This window comes from Coregonus lavaretus (genome assembly GCF_964263955.1).
Source record: "Coregonus lavaretus genome assembly, contig: HAP1_SCAFFOLD_4273, whole genome shotgun sequence".
Lineage (NCBI taxonomy): Eukaryota > Metazoa > Chordata > Actinopteri > Salmoniformes > Salmonidae > Coregonus > Coregonus lavaretus.
In genome coordinates this window covers 27,969-50,000 of record NW_028157219.1, presented here as the reverse complement: position 1 = coordinate 50,000, position 22,032 = coordinate 27,969, and the positions used below count along the sequence as shown (strand labels likewise).

The window sequence follows — 22,032 nt, the reverse complement described above, 5'->3', positions numbered from 1 at the left end:
AGCCGCCAGCCCTCGGCCTCCCTGTGATGCTGCTAGTCTGGAGCGCCCCAGCAGCCCTGACCAAGGGTGAGCCGCCAGCCCTCGGCCTCCCTGCCTGTCTACAGCCCTACTTCTGATGCTGATAGTCTGAGGACCTATAGTACAGTTGGACAACATTTCAATTCTCTCATTCTCTCCCTAGTATAAATACTGATCTTAGGTCAGTTTTATGTTTTTAATGGAGAGTTGTGCGAACGGAGGTGGAGGGCTGGTAGCGGTCAGACTAATCCTGCTGGATGGAAGAGAAGGTCATTTGAGGTTGTGTTTGTTCATACCTCTCGGCTGGCGGGGTGAAGAAGTCAGACAGCTCCTGCTGGCCTATCATTTGGTGTGTGTGTGTTTGTTTGTGTGTGTGTGTGTGTGTGTGTGTGTGTGTGTGTGTGTGTGTGTGTGTGTGTGTGTGTGTGTGTGTGTGTGTGTGTGTGTGTGTGTGTGTGTGGGGGTGTGGGTTTTTTATAACTCTTGGCTGTAGGGTGAAGTGGTTCTAACACTGCTACTGGCTAGGACTGTGTGTGTGGGGAAGCATGTATTTACCACTGAGCTGTGGAATGCACAACAATCACTCAAATTGAATGTGTGTACCAGTGTATGTGTGTACCAGTGTATGTGTGTACCAGTGTATGTGTGTACCAGTGTATGTGTGTACCAGTGAATGTGTGTACATGTACTGTATGTGATATATGGGCGTAAATGCTTGCATGTGGATTCTGTGCATATATGTGTATGCATACGTACTTTTCTGTCTGTCTTTCTGTGTGTGTGTGTGTGTGTGTGTGTTGATACTTTGGTACTTTACGTTTACGAACCAGCCTCCTGCTACTTCAAGCACAGACCCTCATTCTGCTTTTCTGCATTCATATTTGTGTGTGTGCGCGCGTACGTGAATGTCTGTGTGTGTGTGTTCCTACCTCTTGGCGGTAGGGAAGTAACGGGAGCACTCTGTTCCGTCCCAGGCACAGTAGGGGTCGCGGGCCAGACAGCACTCAGCGCAAGCCTTCCCGTACACCTCACAGCGGTGCAAAGGCATCTGGGAAACGCCCAGCGCCGAGCCCAGGTACAGCTGTTGCTGTTTGGTGGAAAGCTCCATTGCCGTGATGGGGGTGGACTCCTGCAGAAAGACACAGTTAGAGCAGATATAACATTCTGATTCATTTAGACACCCCCCTCATAACTCCCAATGGGATTTCCCCACCCCTTTTATTTCAGAGCTAGATATTGACCATGTACCCTAGCTTCCCTTCCCAACTAAATTACAGGTGTTCTATCAGACTTCCTTGAATATTTGCCATATAAATGCAATCAATTATAACCTTAACCAGTTTCCCAGTGTGTGACCATACCCTGAACACGGTCATCTCCTCCAGGACCACCTCTTCCAGGTCATGCCAGCTCTCTCTTGGGATGGTAACCACCTTCAGGACTGTGCCCAGGTCTAGAACAGGAAACATACATCAGTATCTAGTTATCTATCTGACCCTAACCACCTTCAGGACTGTGCCCAGGTCTAGAACAGGAAACATATGTCAACATCTAGCTTTTATTATGTATGAATTAGCATATTCTATACATCTTTCTACTGTAAAATTACACTTTTCATTTCAGTTGTCCCTTACATACTTCATATAATATTCCAATGGAGAGAACACAGAATTAATCTTAGTTATACTTCAATGCATGTCAAGGTGACATTTGCTTGGTTTTTGCGCTCATGCAGCATAACAACCTTGAGCACAAATCATAAATTCCCTTTGGCGCGTCAACACTTTAAAAAAAATTACATGTACCTTTTTTTCATGTAGCATTCAACCAGTAAAAAAAAATATGATTATCTAAAAATAAATAAATAATATCTCACTGACCTGTTCCGATGAACATGACGTCGTACTGTCCGTCCTCGGCCTCCACCTTATCCACCACTAGCTGGGAGAACTGGTAGTCCACGTCGGTCCGCACCACGATGGGACGACCCCCGATGGGGTGCACGGGGTTAAACATGGCCGGGTGGCCCCGCGCGAAGGTGATCACATCATCAGGGAGGTCCTTGGTGGAGTCGAAGCCCCCAAACGTTTTGCTGGGGCACTATGAAGAACAAGAGGTTATAGAGTTAACAAGTCAGTTTTAATACATCTATGGGTCTGGAACTGAAGTCATGTATTTCATGTTGTGCCATGTTTAAATAAGTAGGACATATGGTTATTGAGGTTATTGTGATGAATACTAATGTTATGTTTCCCTTTCATAAGTCACATGTTACCTTGCTATAACTATTGATATTCATTTCCTCTATAAAACTTGCTATGTGTGGCATCAGTCACTTGATACTTCCATACGTAAATATAGGTTGTAAGTATCAGTTGTGAATTACTTGTATTTGCCTATTAGCTTCTAAGTAGCAGCTATGAGGTGCTATAACCTGTCATAACCCCCATATGACCCCCTATGACTCACCGTGCCAGGGCGGGGGTAGGGCACCCTCCCCTGGAAGGGTACCCACTGGTAGGTGGGCCCATCTCGGTGGGCATAGGGACCCAGGAAGACCCTCCGGATGTCTGCCATGTTGTACATACACACTGCTGAGCCTTTGAATATGTTACTGTAGAGGGAGGTAGAGAGACAGAGACAGAGAGACAGAGACAGAGACAGAGACAGAGACAGAGACAGAGACAGAGACAGAGACAGAGAGAGAGAGAGAGAGAGAGAGAGAGAGAGAGAGAGAGAGAGAGAGAGAGAGAGAGAGAGGGAAAAAAAGATGGTGAGACCCATCACCATCACAAGACAATAACAAATGCAGGCCTGATATTAAAGCTGTACTAGAAGACAGAATCAAAGCTCACCTTGACATACAACAGACAGACCAGGAAGAATGTTGTCATAATTTAATGGAGAGGATGACGGTTAGAAACATGGCTGTGATAGAATCCAGCTTCCAGAGAATGGACAGGAATTTAGGCCGGTTACCAACGAGCGAGACCGTAATTCACTGCTAATGGAATACAGTTGGAGGGAATGATCGGAAGTCTTTGTTGCAGTATTCCACCACTGTAGGTATTCCAATGGACAGTTCCATCATGTATTCCAAGTGGTAAAGTGTATCCGTGTGAATCGCAGGGCTAGACAGAATCATTTCCAAGAAATTATTCAAGACTATAACAATTCCTCTAGAATGAATTCAAACAAATCCATATACTACCATAAAATATAAAATCATATATTTTAATTGACTAAATGCACATAATACTGATTATTTATGGAAATACCATATTCCCCTGTCTCTTGGGTAAAGTAGTGCACTGCACTATATAGAGAATAGTATCAGATTAGAGCTGGGCAATACGGAAAAATATCCATATATCGCGATAAATTGTCTGAACTGATGCGATAACGATAAATATATTGTTACATTTATAACAGGAGTGTTCAACCTCACAAATATTACAAAAATAAAAAAGTGGAACAAGGCCTATTGCAACAAGGCCTATTGAGCAAATGACACTCATTGGAGCCAATTACACTCACTGGAGTATCTGACATAGGTGTTGAAAAAGCAGCCACGAATAGGTGACCAGTGTGGCAAGTGCCGCTGGCTGCTGAGAAGCTTGCATGACTTGGACATAATGTTTGCCAACACATGGCTAACCTTTGTTTTACCAGCTAAATGGCTGCTCTTAGCGAAAATGTGTTTGGAGTTACCGTTCTAGCTAATAGGCTATCTTAGAGTTTACACACAATTATGCAGTGGGGAAAAAAAGTATTTAGTCAGCCACCAATTGTGCAAGTTCTCCCACTTAAAAAGATGAGAGAAGCCTGTAATTTTCATCATAGGTACATGTCAACTATGACAGACAAATTGAGGGAAAAAAATCCAGAAAATCACATTGTAGGATTTGTAATGAATTTATTTGCAAATTATGGTGGAAAATAAGTATTTGGTCAATAACAAAAGTTTCTCAATACTTTGTTATATACCCTTTATTGGCAATGACACAGGTCAAAGTTTTCTGTAAGTCTTCACAAGGTTTTCACACACTGTTGCTGGTATTTTGGCCCATTCCTCCATGCAGATCTCCTCTAGAGCAGTGATGTTTTGGGGCTGTCGCTGGGCAACACAGACTTTCAACTCCCTCCAAAGATTTTCTATGGGGTTGAGATCTGGAGACTGGCTAGGCCACTCCAGGACCTTGAAATGCTTCTTACGAAGCCACTCCTTTGTTGCCCGGGCGGTGTGTTTGGGATCATTGTCATGCTGAAAGACCCAGCCACGTTTCATCTTCAATGCCCTTGCTGATGGAAGGAGATTTTCACTCAAAATCTCACGATACATGGCCCCATTCATTCTTTCCTTTACACGGATCAGTCGTCCTGGTCCCTTTGCAGAAAAACAGCCCCAAAGCATGATGTTTCCACCCCTATGCTTCACAGTAGGTATGGTGTTCTTTGGATGCAACTCAGCATTCTTTGTCCTCCAAACACGACGAGTTGAGTTTTTACCAAAACGTTCTATTTTGGTTTCATCTGACCATATGACATTCTCCCAATCCTCTTCTGGATCATCCAAATGCACTCTAGCAAACTTCAGACGGGCCTGGACATGTACTGGCTTAAGCAGGGGGACACGTCTGGCACTGCAGGATTTGAGTCCCTGGCGGCGTAGTGTGTTACTGATGGTAGGCTTTGTTACTTTGGTCCCAGCTCTCTGCAGGTCATTCACTAGGTCCCCCCTTGTGGTTCTGGGATTTTTGCTCACCGTTCTTGTGATCATTTTGACCCCACGGGTGAGATCTTGCGTGGAGCCCCAGATCGAGGGAGATTATCAGTGGTCTTGTATGTCTTCCATTTCCTAATAATTGCTCCCACAGTTGATTTCTTCAAACCAAGCTGCTTACCTATTGCAGATTCAGTCTTCCCAGCCTGGTGCAGGTCTACAATTTTGTTTCTGGTGTCCTTTGACAGCTCTTTGGTCTTGGCCATAGTGGAGTTTGGAGTGTGACTGTTTGAGGTTGTGGACAGGTGTATTTTATACTGATACAAGTTCAAACAGGTGCCATTAATACAGGTAACGAGTGGAGGACAGAGGAGCCTCTTAAAGAATAAAGTTACAGGTCTGTGAGAGCCAGAAATCTTGCTTTAGCAGACGCTCTTATCTTGAATGCATACATGTTTTTATTTTATTTTTTATACTGCCCCGTGGGAAACGAACCCACATCCCTGCCAGCCAAACCCTCCCCTACCTTGGACGACGCTGGACCAATTGTGCGCCGCCCATGGGTCTCCCGGTCACGGCCGGCTGCGACAGAGCCTAGAGTCGAACCAGGATCTCTAGTGACACAGCTAGCACTGCGATGCAGTGCCTTAGACCACTGTGCCACTCGGGAGTCAATCCGCCAGGCATACACATACACTCAAATCCCTGACACGCCTGAATGGTGGACAGACACCAGTGCATATTGAATGCCCACGCACCCAATGGTCAGTCTCTCTCTCTCTCTCTCTCTCTCTCTCTCTCTCTCTCTCTCTCTCTCTCTCTCTCTCTCTCTCTCTCTCTCTCTCTCTCTCTCTCTCTCTCTCTCTCTCTCTCTCTCTCTCTCTCTCTCTCTCTCTCTCTCTCTCTCTCTCTCTCTCTCTCTCTCTCTCTCTCTCTCTCTCTCTCTCTCTCTCTCTCTCTCTCTCTCTCTCTCTCTCTCTCTCTCTCTCTCTCTCTCTCTCTCTCTCTCTCTCTCTCTCTCTCTCTCTCTCTCTCTCTCTCTCTCAGCCCGCCAGCCGCCTAATCCATCATCTGAAGAAGCCCCCCTCGACACCACAGTTTTTCGCCTCCCGCCGCTATTAACTCGCTTATTTCATCTCGTACCGCCCAACAGTGTGTACAGTACAATAGAACCACGGATCTGGAGGTTACCCCTTTCGAGGCTTGAACGTCGGCCAGTGAGAGGGAGACGTTCCTGGGGGAGCTACCTCTCCACCACCTAATCAGATTTAGCTCCAAGGTTCCACAGTTTTACAATGAAAGGGGACAGGTAGCAGAGAACGGGGAATTGGCTATAAGGGATTTCCAATTTGAGGGGGAGGTAAGACGAGGTGATTTCTGGCCACCTGTAAGTGGATTAAAGGGGACAAAAATGTTTTTATAAAGGATTGCTTAGCATTACAGAAAGAGAGAGGACAGTAGAGATATGAGCTTTGTGTGTTTTAGTCGTTTGTCTAGAATGGTCAGTGCTTTCACTGTTATACAGTACAGATTCCCTAGCAACATACACATGACAAACCACAGAAAAACTGTCACACACAAATGGTATTACCATTGTGGTCTGTTGGAACACATAGCGCCTAGCAGTGCATGTGTACTATGATCAATAGTAGTTATATTGAACACACATAAAGGCACAGTAGGTTTTATGAATCATAAATATCTTGATCATTACCTAGAAGTGGTGAATACAGCATAGATCACTGGGTTCTTAGGATCTTTGGAGCTCATTAGAAAGACATCCTCTGAAACACATGGAAACAACATTAGCACATTAGCACGTTAGCACATTAGCACAACCATCCAAACATCATACAGTGTTTCAATGAAACAATGCTACGATACGTACCCCTCTTGGGTAGAAAGTAACCACAGAGAGGCTCACACACACACACAAACACAGACAGTTCCTTACGCAGCTCGTCGAAGTGTGTGTCGATGCCGTTGAGGCCTGGCACTGAGCAGGTCAGTCTGGCCTTGAGGAAGGTGGTCCACTTGTTGACCAGACTCCTGTGACCTCCCAGGTCATTCTGCAGGGACAGGCACACACAAACACACACACACACACACGTTACACACACACACACGTTACACACAGATAGCCTATACGCAAGCATGCAAATCCACAATATATAAGACTTGTGTGAATTCAGCTTTGGTATTGGGGAACCAAATGAGAATATTACATCTACGTACTGTATGTGACATATATTTGTGTCCCTGTGAATTTAATTGTGTGTGTGTCAGTTTGATATATCCATTATGCTGGTTTGTTACTGTGTGTTTTGTGTGCGTCTCCATGTGTCCATGTGTGTTAGCGTGTCTGTCCGTGCATACCATGGGTGCTTGTGTGTGTGTGTGTTGTTACCTTACACAGTTGTCCTATGCGGGCGATGGTGGCCTTGCCAGTGTGTTCTCCGTCCATGGCGTTCTCTTTGAAGAACAGGAAGATCTTGTCATCTTCAGGGTTGTCACTCTCTGGGATCAGGTTTACACCTACAAACCTTGGGTCTGAAACACACATGTTAACAATTAAACGGGTACAAACACACACACAAACACACACACACACATGATCACACATTCAAATACATATGTGCAAACACAGATACATGAGTACCCAAACAAACACCAGCTTGATAAACAAACAATGACTCATTTTCGCCAGGGCTTAACCTTGAAACCCTCATATCCACATTAAACCAACCACTATCTAATTCCACCATGTCCTCCATCCTCCAGTCCTCCATAACCCCTATATGAAGACACCTCCATCCTCCATAACCCCTATTTGAAGACACCTCCATCCTCCAGTCCCCCATAACCCCTATATGAAGACACCTCCATCCTCCAGTCCTCCATAACCCCTATAAGAAGACACCTCCATCCTCCAGTCCTCCATAACCCCTATATGAAGACACCTCCATCCTCCAGTCCTCCATAACCCCTATATGAAGACACCTCCATCCTCCAGTCCTCCATAACCCCTATATGAATACACCTCCATCCTCCAGTCCTCCATAACCCCTATATGATGACACCTCCATCCTCCAGTCCTCCATAACCCCTATATGAAGACACCTCCATCCTCCAGTCCTCCATAACCCCTATATGAAGACACCTCCATCCTCCAGTCCTCCATAACCCCTATATGAAGACACCTCTTCCCTACAAACACATATGACTCTGATTCTATGCAATATACACTTTAGTATGCATCCTGAATTACATTTTTAAATTTTAAATTTTAGTAATTTAGCAGACGCTCTTATCCAGAGCGACTTACAGTTAGTGAGTGCATACATTTTCATACTGGGCCCCCGTGGGAAATGAACCCACAACTCTGGCATTGCAAGCGCCATGCTCTACCAACTGAGCTACACGGGGCAATGGCACCCTATTCCCTATATAGTGCACTTCCTTTGACCAGGGCCCATAGGGTGCACTACAGTCGTGGTCAAAAGTTTTGAGAATGACACAAATATAAATTTTCACAAAGTCTGCTGCCTCAGTTTTTATGATGGTAATTTGCATATACTCCAGAATGTTATGAAGAGTGATCAGATGAATTGCAATTAATTGCAAAGTCCCTCTTTGCCATGAAAATGAACTTAGATCCTCAAAAAGTTATACAGCTGCACCATCGAGAGCATCCTGACTGGTTGCATCACCGCCTGGTATGGCAACTGCTCGGCCTCCGACCGCAAGGCACTACAGAGGGTAGTGCGTACGGCCCAGTACATCACTGGGGCCAAGCTTCCTGCCATCCAGGACCTCTATACCAGGCGGTGTCAGAGGAAGGCCCTCAAAATTGTCAAAGACTCCAGCCACCCTAGTCATAGACTGTTCTCTCTGCTACCGCATGGCAAGCAGTACTGGAGTGCCAAGTCTAGGTCCAAAAGGCTTCTCAACAGCTTCTACCCCCAAGCCATAAGACTCCTGAACAGCTAATCAAGGCTACCCGGACTATTTGCACTGCCCCACAACCCCACCTCATCTTTTTACGCTGCTGCTACTCTGTTAATTATTTATGCATAGTCGCTTTAACTCTACCCACATGTACATATTACCTCAACTACCTCAACTAGCCGGTGCCCCTGCACATTGACTCTGCATCGGTACCCCCCTGTATATAGCCTCCCTACTGTTATTTTATTTTACTTCTGCTCTTTTTTTCTCAACACTTTTTTGTTGTTATTGTTTTAGTTTACTTTTTTATTTAAAAAGCATTTCACGGTAATGTCTACACCTGTTGTATTCGGCACATGTGGCAAATAAAATTGTATTTGATTTGATTTAATCCCCAAAAAAAACATTTCCACTGCATTTCAGCCCTGCCACAAAAGGACCAGCTGACATCATGTCAGTGCTTCTCTCGTTAACACAGGTGAGAGTGTTGACGAGGACAAGGCTGGAGATCACTCTGTCATGCTGATTGAGTTAGAATAACAGACTGGAAGCTTTAAAAGGAGGGTGGTGCTTGAAATCATTGTTCTTCCTCTGTTAACCATGGTTACCTGTAAGGAAACACATGCCGTCATCATTGCCTTGCACAAAAAGGGCTTCACAGGCAAGGATATTGCTGCTAGTAAGATTGCACCTAAGTCAACCATTTATCGGACCATCAAGAACTTCAAGGAGAGAGGTTCAATTGTTGTGAAGAAGGCTTCAGGGCGCCCAAGAAAGTCCAGCAAGCGCCAGGACCGTCTCCTAAAGTTGATTCAGCTGCGGGATCGGGGCACCACCAGTGCAGAGCTTGCTCAGGAATGGCAGCAGACAGGTGTGAGTGCATCTGCACGCACAGTGAGGTGAAGACTTTTGGAGGATGGCCTAGTGTCAAGAAGGGCAGCGAGGAAGCCACTTCTCTCCAGGAAAAACATCAGGGACAGACTGATATTTTGCAAAAGGTACAGGGATTGGACTGCTGAGGACTGGGGTAAAGTCATTTTCTCTGATTAATCCCCTTACGATTGTTTGGGGCATCCGGAAAACACCTTGTCCGGAGAAGACAAGGTGAGCGCTACCATCAGTCCTGTGTCATGCCAACAGTAAAGCATCCTGAGACCATTCATGTGTGGGTTTGCTTCTCAGCCAAGGGAGTGGGCTCACTCACAATTTTGCCTAAGAACACAGCCATGAATAAAGAATGGTACCAACACATCCTCCGAGAGCAACTTCTCCCAACCATCCAAGAACAGTTTGGTGACGACCAATGCCTTTTCCAGCATGATGGAGCACCTTGCCATAAGGTAAAAGTGATAACTAAGTGGCTCGGGGAACAAAACATCGAAATTTTGGGTCCATGGCCAGGAAACTCCCCAGACCTTAATCCCATTGAGAACTTGTGGTCAATCCTCAAAAGGCGGGTGGACAAACAAAAACCCACAAATTCTGACAAACTTGATTATGCAAGAATGGGCTGCCATCAGTCAGGATGTGGCCCAGAAGTTAATTGACAGCATGCCAGGGCGGATTGCAGAGGTCTTGAAAAAGAAGGGTCAACACTGCAAATATTGACTCTTTGCATAAACTTAATGTAATTGTCAATAAAAGCCTTTGACACTTATGGAATGCTTGTAATTATACTTCAGTATACCATAGTAACATCTGACAACAATATCTAAAAACACTGAAGCAGCAAACTTTGTGGAGACCAGTACTTGTGTCATTCTCAAAACTTTTGACCACGACTGTACATAGGGAATAGAGTACCATTTGGGACAATGAATCCATTGCAGCTTTCGGAGTGCGAGGAAATCAAACTCTTAAATGACTTGAGCCCAGAGCCTAGGGCTTGGATATCCCCGGCTAGAGGGATAGAGCTCTTTACGGAAAACTGATCTGGGAGCAGTCAGTCACGGAGGCGTCGGCACGGGAAAGGCGTTTCGCCAACACAACCGAGTTAGAGAGAGCAACATGCAGGGCCGTGTTACAGTGGCGGTAATCTCCACACACATACACACACACTGACACACACACACTGACTTGATTTGATTTGATTTGACACACACACACACACACACAAGGGTGCCAATATATTAGTCCGCAACTGTACAGTATATCCACACACACACACACCATACAGGACCCCTGGCCAAAGCAGGACCTTTACACTGCCAGATTTATACGGTCTCCATGTGGGTGCGAGTCCCACACACAGATAGTACACACACACACACACCACGACGGCTGCACTCATGCCATTCAATACAGTTAATGTTGGACAAAGGCCACTTCATTGGTCGTGGGCTTAACTATAACTCCAAGTTAGGAGTGTTAACAGATCGGGAGGATGTGTAAATAAATGGCTTGGCCACAGTCTGCCTGGCCAACCTAGGGTCTAAAGCCTTTTGAAGTGCATACCTATTCACAGAGCCATTAAGGATTCTCTCTGAAGTATGAATACCATACTTACCATTCATAAGAGTCTAGAGTCTATAATAGAATAGAACCCATTTTGGTAATCCCCAAATTACCATAACCAGAGAGGATTTATCCGGAGCGAATGGATGGAGAGGCAAACAGATAATAGGAGGATTAAGGTGAGAAGATGACCTTTTGGGTAAATCGCTCTTTATGAATATGTCACGGCATTCATCACCATGGAGTGGGTTTGGGGGGTTCACTGTTCTGTGAATGGGAGGTGGGGCTGTAAGGGGGTGGTGGGGGGTTGAAATTTGACGTCGCTGCCGGAAAACAGCTGAGGGGATTAACTCCATGGAAAGAATATGGACGGCGGGGGAAAAAAACATAAATTGACCTTTTGTGTGGCAGCCATTAAGTCCTTGGATATGCAGACAGACTGACAGAGTGAGGGCTCCTCTCCTTCCTACCCCTGGGTAATCTCACCAGCACCAGCAGCCACACACATTCATACACACACTGACTTTATGAATGGGATCTGATATCTATGTCGGTCTTTGAATGGGAATCATCAGAGATACTCAGGGCTTATAGATAGGACTAAGCTCTGTCTGACAGCTGTTTAAACCAATGAATGGTGTCCTCTCGCCAATTGACCAATGAGAAGGTTCCTTTGATGCGCTTTAACGGATAATGTGTATCATATCTGTATTATACTATCTAGAGCCCCCTCTCCTATTGACCAATAAAAATGACTGATTCATCTCATTTCAGCCTGTAAGGGTTGTCTGACCTACTGTGTCATATCATCAACGGTTCCCTCTTGTTCATTTCAATCAGTTTTACTTCTGCAAACACTATTTCATCAATCAGAAGTCTCTAATATGATTTTACAGGAAAATAGATATTAGCTTTAATGTGATCTAGCTGTGTAATTAAGGATACATAAAGAAGATATTAAATCACTGTGTTGTACCATTGAGCCATCTAGAATCATGCTGCTCAGTCCTGATAGGATGATGCTCCCCCAGGGTACGGAAGATGGCAAAGTCCCTTCCCATGAAGTCTGCCGACGTGCCAGAGTACAGCTCCCCATCTGCCAATCAGAAACCAGGGTCAGCAACAATCAGACAATGAGATTAGAGATGTTAGGTGTCAGGAAGTCCCCCCACGAACTCCAACCAATCACAAGTGTGATTAGAGTCGGACTCACCTAACATGATGGACGCAGAGAGCATCTTGGGGTCGTAGGGGCTTTTCCCCCGGCCGTTCTCGAAGTGGGACAACTCCAGTCGAAAGATGTTGTCCTGAAGGGAAAGATCAATGTTCAAGAATAGCCTGTAGGAAGCCCATTTAGAATATTCCAAAACAACTATATAGGGAATAGTGTCATATTAGTGCACTACATAAGGAATATGGTTTGCAAGAAGTTCACAAAATGGGGAATAGTGTGTCAAATTAGTGCACTATATGGGACACAGTGTGTCATTAGAGACCTGAAACCACGTACTGTGGAGTAGAGCTGTACCTTATTGACCCTTGTAGATGTATATTAATGACTGACAGACCCCAATCTATGTCAAATAGCACCACACACACACACACACACACACACACACACACAGAACCCATTATATTAAGGCAGGACAAGATAGTGGTTTCCCCCCCTTTCCACAGTTGAACAGTTACACTGTGTGGGAACATTGATTAAGCTGCATCTGCTTATCAAGATGATTGATTAAACTGTTGTGTGGGAGAATGATTTCCGCTTGTTAATGTGGGCCTGTGTAATGAGCTTTTTTCCCACTTTGCACAAATGAAATCATTGATTAGAAACACTGAATGAGTGGGAAATAGTCACACCAGAAAATAATTATCTAGTCCCTTGTCTCACATTGAGACAATGGTGCGATTTGAGATTCTATTGGAGGTTAGAGGGGGTGGGGGTGTGTTGGTGCCCCTTACCTCTGCCCGTTTGCCCATCTCCAGGTAGGCACAGATGGGGTGGAAGGCCCCTGTACCACAGATATACAGGTGGGTGGCGTTGTAGGGCTGGAGCACTCGGATGAAGTTGGAACACTCTTTCTGAAAGGAGATGAGAGACAAACACCTCATCAAGTCTCAAACTCTCAAACAAACAACACTCACACGTTAAATCTGGAATCCTTAAAGGTGAAACAGCCATGTCTGTTTGGGATATTACAACACAGAAGTTACTGGAAACAACTAGCACTATTTTCCCCCTCAGACATCATTGCATGTGTGATAGAAGAGCACAATATGCAGTGCTATTTGTTTTACTATGCTGAGTGACGCTCCTCAGCTCAGCAACAAAAACAATAATGACGGGGGTGGTGCCAGTGGTGCTGTTTCCCCATTATGGTGCCAGTGGTGCTGTTTCCCCATGATGGTGCCAGTGGTGCTGTTTCCCCATGATGGTGCCAGTGGTGCTGTTTCCCCATGATGAGGATTCCATAATTAAGTGTCCACATAGCATCTAGCAATTATTGTATCAGTGTAATTATATACAGCTACAACTAAGCAAATTAAGCAACTATTCAGTTAATATGCTAATAACTACTTTGAACCACCGTTTTTTCCAGTTTTGCTGATTGCAGTTCAATCATTATTTTAAGTGCCTTATCTGCAGTTATCTTGATCAGCTGAGCTACCACATTCTGCCTACCAAAGTAGTTCTAGAATACAGAGTAAACTACAGGACATAGTGAGGAAAGTGTGTGTTCATGCTTCAGCTGTCTTAAAGTGCTGTAGGTGCAACCCAAAACAACTTCAGATTTGATCACCAGGCATAAATATGACTTGGTAGTTGGCACTACCGGAAAGCTCCTGCAATCTGAAGTAGGAGTTTCCAGTTCCAGTTGCTGTGGTTAATTGGTTGTGAAATTGAGTGGCGTTCAGTTTTGCTGAAGGAAATCCCACCTGTGAGCTAAATCAGGCCATGGTGTGTCCTAAATGCACCCTATTCCCTTTATAGTACACTATGTTTGACCAGGGCCCATAGGTAGACCCAAAGGTAATTTGGTGCCATTTGGGATGCATCCCATGTTCACATCAGATCTCTAATGATCTGTCCGTCTGTGTGTGTGTCCGTGTCCGTGTGTGTGTGTGTCCCGGCTGTCCGTCTGAGTGCGTTTGTGCGTGTGTGTTTGTGTGTATGTCCGTCCGTGTGTGTGTGTATTCACGTCAGATCTGTAGTGATCCATCTGGTTGGATTTACTGAAGGTATTTGGAGTCCCAACCCCAGCACATGTGAATAGTTCCAGTGCTGGGAGACTGTTTATGCTAACCCTAATGAATGGGATTAGTTCATGTTCTAGGCCTCTGGTGAGTATTCTACAGGGTTCAGTAGGGTACACACATGCTAAAAAGATGAAGGCACGATTCATTGATGAGGAATACACACCTTGAGTTGACTGACACACACACACACACACACAAAGCCCATTCCAGGTTAATACATACAGACACACGTATCTCTTTCCCGGGTCATTAAGAAAATAAATACTGACCTTCTGTGTCAATATAAATTCTAAACCAAAGGTTTATGTTCCGTCTGCACTGAGCTTCCCCTAGTCTCAGGGATGCTAACTCCTCAGGCTTCCCTGTCCCTCACCGCAATGAGACATCACATCTATTTCCTTGCTTCGCTAATAAGTAAGGCAGGACAGTGGAAGGGCCAAAAAGTTGTTTAAAAAGGCTGATAGTTCAACAAATCGAGAAAATAGAAAACAAACCATTCCTGGAGTATATCACTCACAGAATAAATAGTATGTATACCTTGGCCTATCTTCAATAATATACAACATATTATCCAACAATAAGATGGCCAATAGTTACACTACATTAGTGTGTAACCTGTTTCCACCATAAGGTCAACTTAAAATACCAGATTTTTGTGTGATGGCTGCTAAAAGTCATTGAAATGTAACTGGACAGGATTGAAGGATATCAACATTGAGTTAAACTTTGGCAGTCAACCCATAGTCACAACAACAGTTCCAATGTCCCTGTCTGTGTTCAACCAGCGTTCACCTCCCACAAGTCTTTCTGTGGAGCAAACCAACAACCTCTAAACCCGGATATGCTCCACGACCGTACATGGTTCACAACCATGACCGTTACAAGGGTTGCTTGTGTGAACGTCTTCTTAATGACTTTACCTTATGGCCTTCCTAACATTCCGGCAACGTTCTGACAATGACAGGGCAATGTAAGAAACAATGTTTTCCTCCATCATTCTCACGTAGCTATTATATACATTATAAACTGTCTCATTAATTATTTTACTGACAGACAGAGATGTTTAGGTTTTCTCATGGTCGTTAGACTCATTTCCAGCCAGGCAGTTTGTGTCTGTGTGTGTGCGCGAGTGTTTGTGTTTGTGTGTGTGTGTGTGTGTGTGTGTGTGTGTGTGTGTGTGATATTGAGTGCATGTTGTGTGTGTGCCAAGGCACTGACAGACATTTACTCAGCCTAGTCAGACATGCTACTCAGCAATTTTCTAGGTGAAAAATGACTTCTCTACACACAAACTGTGTCGTCACCTGAATACCACTGCATCCTCTGTGGAGAGAAGGGTCATTATTGTGAATAACTGATTACTTTCCCTGGAAACGAGGGGAAATTAGTAGGCAGCTTTGTTTAAGGTAGATGGTTGAACGTGTTTTGAGAGCACACAGTGAACCTAACATGCAACGTTCTGTAGATAATACGAACTTCTGGACTAAATGAGAATCATTACTCACTGAGCCATTCTACATATTCTGAATCACTTGTCTGTTAGGGCTGGGAATTGCCAAGGACCTCACGATACGATATTATCACAATACTTAGGTGCAAATACGATAAGTATTGCGATTATCACGATTCTATATGTATTGCGATTCGATACTGTGACTTTATTGCGATTTGATGTTCCAAACATATTGCCTTCAGAAAGTATTCATACTCCTTTCCTTATTCCACATGTTGTTGTGTTACAGCCTGAATTCAACATAGGTTAAATATATTATTATTTTCTCCAATCTACACACAATACCCCAGAATGAGCCCCAAGTGAAAATATGCAGTATTACTTTAGTCCCTTGTTGCAAACAGGATGCATGTTTTGGAATATTAGGTTAGTATTGTGGAGTAACTACAATGTTACTCCACAACTACAATGTCACTCCATGTTACTCCACAGCCATTAAACTCTGTAACTGTTTTAAAGTCACCATTGGCCTTATGGTGAAAATCCTGAGTGATTTCCTTCCTCTCCGGAAACTGAGTTAGGGAGGACGCCTGTATCTTTGTAGTGACTGGGTGTATTGATACACCATCCAAAGTGTAATTAATACCTTCACCATGCTCAAAGGGATTTTCAATGTCTGCTTTTTTATTTTTACCCATCTACCAATAGGTGCCCTTCTTTGCGAGACATTGGAAAACCTCCCTGTTCTTTGTGGTTGGATCGTTGTTTGAAATTCACTGCTCGACTGAGGGACCTTACAGATAATTGTATTTGTGGAGTACAGAGATGAGGCAGTTATTAAAAAATCATGTTAAACACTATTACTGCACACAGAGTGAGTCCATGCAACTTATTAAGTGACCTGTTAAGCACATTGGTACACTTGAATTTATTTAGGATTGCCATAACAAAGGGGTTGAATACTTATTGACTCAAGACATTTCAGCTTTCACATTTTTTATTAATTTATAAAAATGTTGAAAAACATAATTCCACTTTGACATTATGGGGTATTGTGTGTTGGCCAGTGACCAAAAATCTAAATTCAATCCATTTTAAATTCAGGCTGTAACACAACAAAATGTGGAAAAAGTCACGGGGTGTGAATACTTTCTGAAGGTACTGTATGTCTGCTGCAGAGAGACAAGCGAGACCATGAGAATGAGTTCTGATCAGTCAGGGAAATAAGGATGCTGAAAACATGTTGGCTCACTATTTAAAAAGAAGATGGAGAACAAGCTATAGGATGAAAAATACCAGCGTTTTGGCAAAGGTACAGCCGACAGTAGAAAACTTTATTTTTTCTTGAGGTCAAATATCAATATCATATCGTCCAAAAATAATATCACAATATGTAACTGTATCGATTTTTTCCCCCATCGCTATAATCAACCCTCTCAGATGCACATGGGCTATGGAATTTGGCAATAATCCATAACTGAATCAAATGAGTCATGTTCCTGACTGAATCCTACCCAACCTACTGAGTCATCTTGTACGAAGCCCAGTGAATCACCAGTAAGACATCTGGGCAGAGTGCTGTATTGTTGCATTCGTTCCAGGGCTCCAGATTGCGAGTAGAGATATTCACCATTTAGGAGCTCTGAATGCCTTTATAATGTCCTAATCAAGCATTCGCGCCCAAAAAAAGTAGCTTTCATCGCCTCATTTTCTAGAGTAAACATTTTTGCAGCACGCAAATGACTCATCAATGTGTGTGTGTGAATGCGTGCATGCATCCATGCATACATGTGTGTGTTATACAGTACGTGAGTGTATCTGGTCATGTGTACTGTAGGAATGTCTGTGTGTATCTGTGTTAGGGCAGTGCTGTGTTTATAACCCAAAAACTTGCCACAGACTATGACCCAACTGGAACCTCTGTGATTTAGGGACTGAACTACGTAATCCAACATAATCCTAGAGCCCCCTCCTCACCACTGCATGTGCACCCAGCCATGAAATTAGAAGCAGATACAACACATTTCGAGGGGTGTGTGTAAACCCCACATGAGATAACACACACAATCTGATACATAACACACACACACACACTCTCTTTCTGAGATAATGCACACAATCAGATGGCACACCCACACACACTCACTTATCTCTCTCACAAACACACACACAAACAGACACACACACACTGAGTTCAGCTGTGCATGCAGAACATTGGTAGATAAATAAACAGAGTGATGTGAGGTACTGCGTTCTTGCCACCGTGCCAACAGGCCAACAGTGAGAGTAGCGTTGTGTGCTCTCTGAGCTGCTCTCTGTACAAACAAACATACACAGCGGGAAAGGAATGCTTCCAGGGGATCACAAGGTCTTGGAAACTAACTAGCAAAGACAGCTGTGCTAGTTTGGATCAACGTTGCTTCAATGTTGCTTCCACGTCATTTCTACATTCAACAAACATTTTCTAAATGTTGAATCAACGTGGAAGATGTTTGGTTGGTTTCACGTTGAATTCACGTTAGTTGACAACTCAATTGAATGTAAGTAAAAACTAGACGTTGAACTGACGTCTGTGCCATGTTGGTCCCTACCTTCCGCTAAGCTAGTCTGCATGTTACTGTACATTATAGCATATGCTAATGCTACATGTACTGTATAAACTCAATGAATTAGGAAAGTCACACATCCTTGATTTTTGTATAGAGTCACTTATTGCATACATCCACATATTGAACACATTCACGGCAATACAATTATTGTATACAGTCACTAACATTATAAAGCCACTGAAATCTGGGAGAAATGGTATGTTTGATTTTCTTGATTATTTTTCAAGTCTGTTGTTCATCACTCAGTCTACACTTCTTTAACTTGAACGAGACTTCAGCTCCTTTTCATATAGATCACGCATGCAATTCACATAGGTTACTAATGTTGCAGGTAACACACTAACAGCATGTCAGACATGCAAGTTACATTCCCCTGCATAAGCTGTGTGCTGACAAGTTAAAGTATAGCCTGCAGGTAACATACACCACATGCATCCATCTATTATGTCAGGCTACATAGGAGTGACATAAGTGGTCATAAGGTGACTTGAAGAACTTACCCCAAGGTCTTTCCCCGCCCACTTGCACTCGTCCCGCTTTGAGGGCGTGGCTGGCCATGCGATCTGTGGAAAGGAGGAGAGAGGGAGTGTTATAATACGGAACAGAGGAGGGAATGTGTCATGAGAGAGATTATAGACAACAATATCACATAGAAGTGAGGGAGTGGTATACTAAGGAAGAGTGGCGAGAATGTGTCATATGAACAGAGAGAGTGAATCATCATACAAAACCAGAGAGAGGGAAGAAGCACAATAATATTATGTGGTGTATTCAGGGGATAGCCTAACCAGGAATTGAACCCAGGTTCCTGCTAATGTTAGTCCAACGCCTTCGCCATTGCATCAAAGGGTCAGAACCTCTGCATGAGTATGCTAAGTGTTGCACGTAGCTTGCTACCTTGTTATGCTGAAGGGAAGTGAGTGTTGAACCATGAAGTTAGAGAGACAGATAGCTTTAAAGGGTGGATAGTGTAAGTCAGCATGTTCCATCCAGCAAGTCACTACCAGTTTAGACTGGCTCCTAGCTAGCAACATTAGGTCTAGTCTTATTCACTTGCTGGGTCAAAATGAATTCCCCCCCAAAGCTTTAGGTGGACCAAGGTTCAAAAACGTTTGGGAACCCTCTGTATAAGCTTTACACTCCTGAAAGTTAAGTAACCAGAGCACTCGTGAGGCCCTTTGGAGGGTTTCTGACATTAAATTAAAGATGGTTGTCCTTATGGTCTTACCATCTGTCACATTCGTGTGTGTGCGTCCCACCGGTGTCAACTGAATTATAAAAACAGAATGTGTGTTGGGGCTGGACTCCTAATAAGAACTGGAATAATCATCCACACGCATGAAGGTTGAGGAGATGAACAAGTCATAGAAGTGCAGGTACCAGAACACAGGTAGGTTCTAGAACATGTTTACACACTCACACATGGTATGAACATGGCACTAGGAAAAACACCACACACCGCAGGTTAGCAAACACACACATCACGCACGCAGGCACGCACACACACATCACACCCTTCTATTCATAGCGTATCTCACTTCAAGATCAGCTGAGCTTTTCTCTCAGAGCAAGGGGACCTGCAATGCACATCTGGGTAATTGCATTAGATTTCCCACTTATCTTTCTCTGCATTATCAAAGATCTGAATAGGGAAAAAAATATCCGCGCCAAGGGCCCAAAATAATTATGTAATTCTCTCATATTTAAATAGCCTCTGCAATGCATGCAGTGTGTGTGTGTGTGTGTGTGTGTGTGTGTGTGTGTGTGTGTGTGTGTGTGTGTATTTCAGCACTTAAGCTCCTTTTGTAGTTTCTCCACTGCCTCAGTGCTTCTTGTTCACATCAATCTCCACGTCTGTGATAGCTGTCAGAATCAGATAAAAAGACTCCTAACTCTCCTATAACCTGCTCCAGGTGGACTGATGGAATTATAAAACAGGCCTGTCTGGAAAAAGAGAAAAGGAGGGAGGGAGGAAATCACAGTAATGGACTCCAGAGAGTTGAAGAGAGGATAGAGAGAGAGAGAGAGAGAGAGAGAGACCTGAGGGTGAGGTGCGGATTTAGAAAAGGATGGATGGAGAGAGGGGGGAAAGAAAGATAGAGGAGAGGGGGTCTCGAATAACAAAGAGCTGCTACTCAATCAAAGATCTTTAAAGGTCTTTAATTTTAACCCTATCCTGACCGTGAGTGAATAGTTGCTATTCTCATATAGCATGCATCCTAACTAGGGTCTAGAGTATCTCATGGTCAGGTCAAGTGAAAGGAAAACCTCCTGGTCCTATATGGTAACAGTAGCTGACAGTAGGATGTTTGCCATAGCTGCTGATTGGGCAGAAGGGGTACAGGTATTTGATCACACTATGTTCACTAGCCAATCAGCATCATACTCTGTGCTCACTAGCTAATGAGCATGACCTCTGCACTCAGGGATCCAAACTTCCAATTAGGATGGGTTTGGATATAACGTGAACCTAAATCCTGATCATGCCATATAGCAGATCTAGTCAATAGGAATCCGGTCCACCAACTGGTTTAATTACATTTAATAAATTATATTTGTGTCCCCCAACCATCTCCACAGAGGAAAATTGTCCCAATGAAAAAACTGTAATGAAATAGCTCTGCAATATACAGCTGAGAAGTGCATTCTAATTACTCAACCATCCCCCTTTTGCTAATTATTCATACAGGTCATCATAGGAAAGCTCAGTCAGCTTTCAGCTTTTCAGTATTTATGGGAAATGCGGTCCAAGCCTTCTTCTCTCAGAGTTTGATTTGGCAGTGAGGTCCCTTCCATAGCTCCATAGATTTGCTATTATGTGTTTTCATTGGCAGTTCGTAAATAGATGGCTTGCCTATACACTGAACGTCCTGTCTAAATCATACAATATTCACTCTTTAAAACTGGGTTTATTTTATTTCATGTATATGGCTATGTGCCTTTTACTGGAAGGATTGAGAATGAGTGGTCCATTGTATGCCTGTATTGACGCAAGACCCATAGAGCAAATGTTGGTTTTGTGTGGTCATTGGCTCGTCCGTGTGGTCATTGTGTTGTCTTCATAATGTTGACCGTGTGTGCGGTCAAAGAGTAGGACTCTTACCTGTTTGTGCTCTCTGTTGAGATTGACCAGGTCAAAGGAGAAGACGTGGTCCTCGGCGCCCACCAACAGTCTTCCTCTCTCCTCGTCCAATAGGAAGGTGTCGTAGCCGGAGCTGTTGGTGAGGCCGTTGAAGGTGATGAGATTATTGGACTCTACCATCTCTGAAACACACACAGAGGACAGAGCATGGTGAGTCTAAAGCAGATAGACGGACAAACGGATGGATGGAAGAGGAAGAAAGGTGGACAGATGGATGAATGGATGGGTGAGTAGACAGACAGACAGACAGACAGAGACAGGAAAAGATTAGGGTTGCAAAATGTTCCAGAAATCCTGGTTGGAGGATTCCTGGATTTCCTGCTTATTCCCTTGTAATTCCAGGAACCTCCCAACCAGGATTTCTGGAAAACTGGGGAATTTTGGGAAAGTTACAGGAATTCTGCAACCCTAGAACAGACAGACA

General features: G+C 43.9%; 1 protein-coding gene across 1 annotated transcript; it reads right to left on the bottom strand.

Annotated features, from left to right (window-relative positions):
* Positions 1-943: 943 nt before the first annotated feature.
* On the bottom strand, positions 944-21,728 carry LOC311125672 (semaphorin-3aa; the record flags this gene model as incomplete). Its single annotated transcript, XM_084199701.1, has 12 exons — positions 944-1,147; positions 1,380-1,471; positions 1,899-2,118; positions 2,488-2,632; positions 6,456-6,525; positions 6,696-6,810; positions 7,149-7,291; positions 12,120-12,239; positions 12,357-12,450; positions 13,109-13,228; positions 18,967-19,029; positions 21,570-21,728. The coding sequence occupies 12 exons, from the start codon at positions 21,726-21,728 to the stop codon at positions 944-946; spliced, it is 1,545 nt and encodes a 514-aa protein (XP_084055827.1).
* Between the last annotated feature and the right edge of the window lie 304 nt (positions 21,729-22,032).